The sequence below is a fragment of the Pararge aegeria genome, chromosome 8, assembly GCF_905163445.1.
Source record: "Pararge aegeria chromosome 8, ilParAegt1.1, whole genome shotgun sequence".
Classification (NCBI taxonomy): Eukaryota; Metazoa; Arthropoda; class Insecta; order Lepidoptera; family Nymphalidae; genus Pararge; species Pararge aegeria.
Window position 1 is genome coordinate 3,086,375 of NC_053187.1, and position 9,614 is coordinate 3,095,988.

A 9,614-nucleotide genomic window follows, 5' to 3' on the forward strand; every position below is an offset into this window, starting at 1 on the left:
TTCTTCTACTTCCTGTTATTTTAAGGTCCTATCATTTATTGATTTTCATATATTTTTTTTTAATTCTTAAAAATGCCGTATAAAAAAACTGTTAAAAGTTTATAAAAAAAAAAACATTAAAATCAATAAATGATAGGACATAAACATAACGGGGGTAAACTTGTCCTACTTCCTGTTGGCGTGCTTTGGCAGGTCGACACGTAAATTTTATTTCATTTCTGCGTTTATTATTACACGTTTATTGTTTGGATATTATTTCAACTTGTGCAACAAGCTGAGGAGAGCTGATAGAGCGGTGGGAGAGGATAAAATTGTATCCTTTCCCCGGGGAGAAAATTGTCTCGTGCCCATGTTAGCAGAAGTTGCAATGATTATAAATTTCGTATCACTGGTTCTCAGGCATCGGCGGCACCAGCTTCATCTCTTTCGAGGACCGACACTGGCACACCGACTGCTTTGTCTGCGCGCACTGCAAGAACTCTCTCGTGCGGAAGGGCTTCATCGGCGTGGCGCAGGACATCGTGTGCCCCGACTGCGCCAAGGAGCAGCTCATGTAAATCCTTTGTCACGTCTTTTTCAAGTACCAAATCCCTTTTGGCACATTAGACAGTTATGTCCCAACTTTCAACATTATAAACAATTACGACCTTTGAATCATCCGTAATATTATTTAATTGATTGTAAACATTCTATACGTCGAATAAGAACTGTAAACGCGAAATGATTAAACAAACTCAGTCTTATCAACTTAGAATCATTATTGAATTTGAGCATTTTTCAATAAGCTTGCATTTTAAACGTTTTTCGGAAAGAAACATGCTAGATTCTATCCGAATCACTTCTAGCTTAATTAAGATTTCCTTACGTAAAAAAATTACGTTTAGTTTCGATAAGTCATCTCTCTATATCCACTCGCTATCATAAAGAGAGGTGCGTGAATATAATAGTCGTTGCAAATTGCCACAAGGGACTTGAAATGTGAAAAAGATAATAACTCGCTCCCGCTCTAACGCACACCATTCTCTCGCCACGTCTCTGTCGCACTAATCATCGTATTACTTCGCAGACAGCATGATGTCACCCAAAATCTCTAACACGCATATCGGTTTTCGATCGGCTAAAATACCGTTTGATTTCTTTTTCTCCGCAGTAATTCAGTATGTAGTTAAAATATTGTATCGCATTTCAAATTCTGCAAAAGAAAGCCCGAATTGCGGGATTATTTCTTAATGATAATATTAGATTGGGTATACCTACCATTATACGGTATTGGGTATACCGCGTACGGAATACCATATCCACAGATCATACACCTTGCTTCTAGATTTTTTTTCTCTTTAGTTAATTCCACTAAGATTTATTATCTGTATGATCGAAATTTTTACGTGTGCAAGGGATGCGTAATGTAATTATATACCTGCGATTAATGTGTAAGTAGCCAAATCGATTTTTAAAAGTTCACCTTGTGGATAACTTTGCGACCGCTTGAAGCTTCAGGGTGTGTTAAAAAATGCAGTGACTAAAATGTGTTTTGTCTCTTTGCACTTGTGTAGCGACAAGACAATACTCCCGATTATCGCAAACGCGAGAGATTGGTGCGTGTTCAAAACAAAGGATATGCCAAGCGACCAACTTTTCGACCTTGCCGACAAATTCACTAAGGTCAAACCGTAGTCTGTTACTTCGAGTTGTTGACGATATTTTTATACAAAATCGAGAAAAAAATCACAAAAAAATATAAGTATATATAAAATGAAATGTGAATGCACAAATATTTAATTTCGCTTCTTTTTCTACTCGATTAAATTATTTAAGGTGTTTATATATTTTGTTTTTATATTATTATTGTACCTATATTGTTACTAATCGCAGCCTATTGTATTTGTATAGATAACAGTATTTTATGCGCTAATTGCCATATATTTTTCGCTTTGGCTGTTGTATTAGTCCTTTGGGTATGACTTGTATTTGTCAAATTACCTAGTGCAATTCACACGATGCCTTAATAACATATCTAAGTCAATTTCGAATATATTTTTTGTGTTGTAATGTGCCAATCATTATATTTGAAGACATTCAACGCTAACTTCGACGTCTGGTGTTGCCAGACGTATTAAAGTATTTCATTATATTATTATTATGTAAGCGCTTGTCATTGTTTAAATTGCGTAACATTAAGGATAATGCCCGTTTTCACTAAAGACGTACAAGGCAATGCTTAAACAAGTAACGCCTAATCTAAGAGATTAATAGTCCATACATCAAAAGTTCACCAATAGTTATCACCTAAGAGTTGGTGAAACGTTTTATGTAAATAGACATCGTATAAATCATATAGGTATTCGATTTAGGTGTTGCCTAGATTTAGTAAAAATGGGCATTAGTATAATTTTATCGACAAAGTAATTAAATGTTTATAATATTTAAGTATTTATTTACGTAGTATGCACTTATGAGAGGGAATGCCGATAAATATAATCAATTTTTTCTTACCTGTCTTAAGTTAACATTTTTTTTAAACATACTTCACACTAGTATTGATAAAAGATTGTTATAACTTTATAAGACCGGTTAATGAAGTTAGGATATAGAAAATATGCAGGTCCTATATTGTCATACGCTGTCGGCCGGAAGCTTCCTAACACTAAATATTTAAGTGACGCCAGTCATGTAGTTTCTACTAATAAATGGATAAATAATAAAATATTTTTGCCGTCATAAGAGGGCCGTTCGTTATATTAATGTAATTGAATGTTATATATCTATTTTTAAATAATAATGACTTATACTATTTTTTTAGCGTTAGACTTGTATTATAAGAGTAACATCTGTGTTTTAAGATCGCAGTTTGCGGAATGACCACGCAATGTAAGGGGAACACTTTGTAGGGTATTTATTAATGGTTTAAATTATTGAAATGTTGAAAGATTAATTTATAATAATATACATTTTAAAATTGCTTAGCTGTGTGATCTGATCTAATAAAACTTGTATCTACCCATAGTTAGATTGTATAATGAACAACTGAATTAAATGATCGAAAATAACTTTATCGTTTGTTCTTATTTACTTATCCATCCCCCTTAAAACTGTTTAATTCTCAAAGATCCTTACTCATAGTTTTGATTTAATAGTAAACAGTAGGCTAAACAATAACAGATTTTCAACTAAGATTTTCGTGGTTAATCAATCAACATTTCGACCCAGTTCACGAAGGGACCACGATCCATGCAACTGTGTCGAAATATCGACAAATCTAAAAATATTATCGTGGTGGTGGTGGTGGTGGTTGAGCTTAAATATAGTAACTATATTTAAGAAAGGCTAAACAATATCCTGGGCTAAACACTTTTTTCGAGGAGGAGTCTCACAAGGTAGATTCCTTTGCCAGATACTCCTCCTTATTTATTTTAATGGTAAAGTGTAAAAAAATATTGTGCAGGTGAGTAACTTAAAATTTTACGTTTTTTAATTTAATCAAGAATTAAAATGTTTATAGTTGAAGTTATCATGCGAGGCTAGTAGACATAAGTAACGAATCGGTGTATTTCTGGATTTTTTTCCTTGTCACTTTAAGTCGCAAAACCGAACTTGATTTAGAATGAACGAATCCGGGGGTCAATCTAGATTGTAATAAAACAACATTGTTAAATTATTATGTTTTTTTATTTTATTTAATTTAAATTAATTAATATTACATGAAAAATACAGTTATTATCTGGGTAATACATAAGCCTAAATAGTAATATTAAAAACATATCTGGTTATTAGGAACAAACATTAAGCTAAAATGTAAAAAAAAAGTTATTTTTTGCACTATAAACTATACATTAAATTATTATTTTTACAAAATTTTGTTTCCTTAAAGTACTGAGATGATGTAAAAAAAGTCGAAACCTAAAAATAATTTGTTTAAATAACTAAAATTTACAGGTCAATTTTTGGAACCTCAATAACAGAGTTTGCTTAGTAAAGTTCATATATTTACAATTTCATATCTTCAAAGTTTGTTTCTTGCTATCTAAAATATAACAGTGTTAATTTCAGCTCCAGCAACACCGCTTTACGACATAACTGCAACAATGTTCTATGGGTATCAATGTATTTACATAAACAGCTGCCCTGACCGATTTAGGCCACCGTGATCAAACTCCAGAGATATTTTACAACTACGCGAGTATATATTATAGTGCAAAAGTGTTCGTAAACACAGGTGCAATCTCGCTTCCCTCACTCGCATACTCTGATGGGAAACCTTCTCTACACGACCGGAAATACAGGCGCAGGACAGAAAGCTTACCTATACGAGGCGTTTGGGTTTATCACCACAAACTTCCGGGTTGGTACTACGAATTTATTGATAGAAAGCCTATTATTAGGGCTCCATTCATTGGCCCGACTCGGGGATCGGACCCAGGAACTCGTGATCGGCAGTAGCATGCTCACCACTAGACCAACGAGGCAGATATACTAGGAAAGTTGGTAAGGGTGTATTAAGCCGATAGTTACCGGTATTCGTAATTATGAAAACATATAATAAACATAGCGAAACGTCAAAAAGTTAAGCAATGGTATGTCGCACTTCAAGTGGTTGCCTTAGCCTAAGTAGTATCTGTCACACAGGCGTAACTACTCCACTCCGACGCTACCAGTTTCCTAGAACCTAAAAACCTGGCTCCAACATATCCAATAATCGATCGTCTCGCAAAGCCTACGTCAGGCCGCCCAATTGAGATCGCTTGTCAAACTGCTGGTCTATTGGTTAATTTGATCGATATAGTTGAGTCAATATTATTTTAAATTTTTCAACACACTTTCAGTATTATCAGTAATACCCACGGGTGTGGGCAGCCTATGGATCGCAAGGTTTTGGATTCAACGCTTGGGTCAGAGGAAATATGTATAATTTGTGGTATTGCAATAGAGCAATTTCAACATCACTTAATTTAATGGCGGAGAAAAACACCGTGAGGAAACCTGCATGTCTGAGAGTTCCCCATAACGTTATGAAAGGAGTCTGAAATATACCAATCCGCAATTGGCCAGCGTGGTGTACTACGGCCTAAGCCCTTCTCGTTCTGAGAGGAGACTCTAGAGACCTGTAGTCTGCCGGTAAAGAAAAATAACGATTATTGAGCCATCTGCGCGTCCCAAAAATTATTGCAATAAAAAAATTGGTTGTCTCCAAAGTCGGTTTACGGACGGTAGTTTTACGTGATAACGTCTTGAGGAAACGTTACAAGCCGATCGTTCCTCTCTATCGCTTGCACTTTCGGCTCAGGTGGAACGTGACAATGAGTCATGCTATTTCGTGCATGCAGCCGGCGTTCATCGATTTACAATTAAATCTATTCAGTTGTTCACTGAGCAAGTACATATGCTAATTATTAGTTATAGTTTTTCTTTATTTTTAGAATTATCTTATTGATCGCATATCGCAAGCCTGTAAATAAAGTTTTGTAAATAAATAAACAAATAAATAAGATGTTATCACGTCAAAAATAAATAATTCGCTGAGGACGAAGCAAGAGTGTGTATCTAAAGTTGGTCACGGAATCGCTACCTTAAAAGTCATCCTCATATCAGTCGGTTCCAAAGTATTTCTGGCCGAAGTGGTTGGGCGCTACGGGGTGCAGCTCTGAGGTGAGTATTTTCATCCTGGGCACGTAGTCCACGACCGCCTGCGCCGCGGCCGGCGTACAAAAGAGGTTTGACAGGATTATGTGCTCTTCCTTGACGCCGTGCTGCGAGAGGACGTTCACTGCCTGGAAAGCACATTCTCCATTTAAAAATGTCTAGTGTCTAGTTACCATTGGGCCTGCTTTTTGTGAAAGTAAAAGTGAAAACGTTTTTTATTTTAAAGATGCGCTGCGATGTCGTAGCGTGATGTTATTCATGTAGCCTTTCCTGATTGGTCTATCATCATCATCATCATAAACCCTTTACTCTCAGAATGAGAAGGGTGTAGGGTCTACCACGCTGGCCAAGTGCGGATTGGTGGACTTCGCACGCCCTTGAGAACGTTATGGCGAACTCTCAGGCATGCAGGTTTCCTCATGATGTTTTCCTTCACCGTTTAAAACTAATTATATTTAAATGACTTAAATTAAAAACGCACATTACTCCGAAAAGTTAGTGGTGCGTGCCGGAGCTCGAACTCGGTCTCCACGAAAGGAAAGCCGAAGTCTTACTCACTTGACTATCACCGCTTCAAATGGACTATCAAAAAAAAAACCAATTCGAACTATGAGTTTCTGAGATTAGCGCGTTCAACCAAACGAACTCTTCAGCTTTATAATATTAATACCTATAGATTCATAATATCGACCCATTACCGGCCAACAACAGGGCACGGGTCTCCTCCCACAATGAGAAGGGGTTAAGGCCTCAATCCGCAGTGCGGATTGGTGGACTCCACGTACCTTTGAGAACATTATGTAGAACTCTCAGAAATGCAGGTTTCCTCGCGATTTTTTCCTTCACAGTCGAAGAAAGCGATATTTTTAATTACTTAAAACACACATACATAAAAACACATATAAAACTTACTTAGAAAATATTGGATAGAAGCAGGGTTTACTTTGCGCAATTCCATGATATACTTATTATGAAAATTAATCTTAATTTGCTATACTCCGCGAAAAGCAGGAGAATCTGTATGGTATAATTTAGAATTTCTTCATACTCCTCACCAAACAGATTTTCTGAGATAAGTCTTAACAATTATTCATTGTAAAGTCAACATCAACAATTTAAAAACATTTTTCAAGTAGGCCTAATATAAGCACTTTTGTATCGTCAAGTCTGTCAGTTTGTAGTGAGTTTGTAGTGTGTACCGTAAAGAAGCCGGCAAGAAACTCAGCTGTTGCTCTTTTCCAACATCAACAATTTCCAATTTAAATTTCAACAGTAATTTTTCTATCTTGTGAGAAATGGAAGCGGCGCGGGAAGCTTCCAAACAACCTTGTCATTAAGAAATTCATCAATTGTATAGTAATTTCGCTGTAATAAATGTGTTTTAACATATTCTTTAAAATTATGCATTGAATATGTTAAAACACTTATTACATCTCCTGAGGATGCTCCGGTTACGAAGCGAAACGTGCGTAGAGGGTACATTGCCGAAGATCTGTACCTCCGCCTCTCCTAGTAAAGATTAGCATGGCAGAACTGCTATCCAATGGCTAACTGGCCCACCTGTTTAACCGTGTTCCCGGTAGACATGATGGGGTACATGAGCAACACCTGCCGCCTGGAGATGTCCTCGGGGAACTTGGCGTACACCACGTGCGCCTCGTGCGTATCATTGTCACTCTCCACTAGGATCTTGCCGATGCGGATTGAACGGCAGCAGTCGCGTAGACCCTTAGAATAATTGTCGTAATTATATTATATCTTTACCCCACTCGCTGTCGCTTACAGACTGCGCCATAACGCCCACCTATTTGTTGGCATTTCTATTTATTTATTCATTTATTGTTATTAGATACACAATACAGGTCATAACTAATAAATCTAAGTAATAACAAGTTTTGTTCTAAGCTAAAACCCGAAAAATGTGAAACTTGGGATTAAATTAAACAAAAAGTAAAAATAAAATAAAATTTGATACAAAAAATAAACACTTAAATCTATAATCCCTACATTTATGTGGAATGGTGCTTTATAATTTGATTTTTATAAATATTTATACTTTTTTTAAAAACGTAATAAATAATAATAATAATTAATAAACCACAGAATTAAGAACATACAGAAACCGTGTACACGACAAATATTGAAGCGTCAAAAACCACTCCACTAATTAAGTGACTCAATTCATTTACCAGTTAACAGTAATTATTTTGCCTCTAATGTTCTCAGCTTTTACCATAGAATGGGAAATATGCGGAAAGTTTGTGAGCTAGCAACATTCCGCGGGTGTAAAGTGAGACGTCCCCGGGCTTCTTGTCTGTTTTTGGAAACAATGCTCTGCATGCCTTAATGGTCAGCCATTGAGGAATCTGTAAGCTCTTAATTCTGTGACAAATGTAAACCATTAGAAAATAGGTTACACATCTGTTCACCAGTTTTCTAAGGCTCATTAGTATGGCAGAAAGCATGTCATTTCATTTGCTAAGCTATACCCATATCAAAAGAAAGTTCTGGTTGTTCTATATATGCTGTTTATTCTGATATTGCTTTCTTGCTTTCTATGTATCCACTCACCCCAGAAGCAAGAACCATAAGAGTACAGATTATTGAAAGTTTGCCCAATCTGTAGATTTTTTTTTAATAGCCTTTTCTTACTGGCTTGCAAAGTGTAAAAAGTACAGTATTCACTTTTCACAAAAACATTTCTCTTGTCTTTGGCGTAGCTAAACCCCTCGTTACACTTAACATCTATCAAAAACAGGAAATTTCTATAAGCATACCTGCTCCATAGCTTCTCCTGACCTGACAATGGAAACCCCGCAGTTCCCGGAGCCATACTTCAAACCTTTGTACAGGGCTCCAGTAGGGGTAACAACTTCACAATCAGTGAAAGGCAGCTTGTTCAGGCTCTCCTCAATTACTAGTCTTATTAATCTGTCAGCGTAAAACTTGAAGTCGCTACGGGAGGTGTTTCTGTAAATAGAACTTAAATTTTAAATTATTAAATTGAAGTTCCAAGGTGCTGGAACAGCAATCCAACAATTTCTGCAGGGTTTCTGCAAACACTAGGAAAATATGTTGAACAATTTGTAAGGACAAAGACTAAGAGTATTAGATATTTCTAATAAGAGACAGTAAGCCATTAACAAACTTCCCTTAGCTTAGACAGTGAGTTATGCAATAAATATTTTGTTTGTTTAGATGGATTTTCAATATCCCTATATTTATGATTTAAAGTAGGTAAAATGATATTGATAGTTGGTTAGCCATATGATAAGCATTTTTACCAATAAAATGGAAGAATATATATTTTTGCGTTTCATGAGAAAGGATAAGTCCCAACCCACATTATACTTACTATATGTTACTTTAATGCGGGTGAAACCGTAGGGCACAGATAGTTAAAATGATCCAAAGATATTTATTTATTTAAGAGATATGCTTTGTTTACGATAGTGTGGAAAATGTAACCTCACTTACTTGTCCCGAAGAATGGTCTGCAATTCTTTGATGTTATCATTTGAAGGTAGCAACATGAGGCTGTCGCCAAATTGTTCCTTTACATCGTTTACGTCCCATTGACGAATGTCACTATCAACTAAATCCATTGTTTATTTAAATAGTAAATACAATCTTGCAAAACGCAAATGTAAACGATAAATCATGAAAATTTATTATGTAGAATGTCAAACTCAAAATGACAGGACGAAACTTCAAAGTCAGCTGTTGTTGTGTTCAGAATTTTTTATATTTCCAAATAAAAATAAAATCTTTGGTTGTTTCCAAAATCGGACAAGTAATTTATTTGGTCAACCATAGTATTATAATACAAATGATATACATATAAATATTGTGGCTAAAAAAGAAGTGCAGAAACACTGACGTAATAAGAAAAATACGTTAAGTTTGCAAATATTAACAAAATATATATGTATGTCCTTGCGTCTTCTTTAAAGACAAGACGCCAATGGCCATGGATT

At 35.7% G+C, this 9,614-nt stretch overlaps 2 protein-coding genes across 9 annotated transcripts in view; one reads left to right on the forward strand and one right to left on the reverse strand.

Moving 5' to 3' along the window:
- The window catches only part of LOC120625712 (four and a half LIM domains protein 2), a 236,785-nt gene extending 233,733 nt beyond the window's left edge, over positions 1-3,052 (forward strand). For all 7 annotated transcript variants that reach the window (XM_039892867.1, XM_039892864.1, XM_039892866.1 and 4 more), the window contains one exon: positions 400-3,052. In XM_039892867.1, the coding sequence (XP_039748801.1) occupies positions 400-557 (158 nt within the window). In that variant the 3' untranslated portion in view covers positions 558-3,052. The remainder of the gene's footprint in view (positions 1-399) is intronic.
- Positions 3,053-3,687: 635 nt separating this feature from the next.
- Positions 3,688-9,324, reverse strand: LOC120625930 (uracil phosphoribosyltransferase homolog). Of its 2 annotated transcripts, none has more exons than XM_039893201.1 (5): positions 9,115-9,324; positions 8,415-8,619; positions 7,198-7,365; positions 5,564-5,765; positions 3,688-4,074 (listed from the first exon to the last, which is right to left on the reverse strand). In XM_039893201.1, exons 1-4 carry the CDS (start codon positions 9,240-9,242, stop codon positions 5,583-5,585), a joined length of 684 nt encoding a protein of 227 aa, XP_039749135.1. In that variant the 5' UTR covers positions 9,243-9,324; the 3' UTR covers positions 3,688-4,074; positions 5,564-5,582. The 2 variants fall into 2 exon arrangements, with proteins under 2 accessions (XP_039749135.1, XP_039749136.1); XM_039893202.1 differs by having other exon boundaries at positions 3,689-4,074; positions 8,415-8,607.
- Between the last annotated feature and the right edge of the window lie 290 nt (positions 9,325-9,614).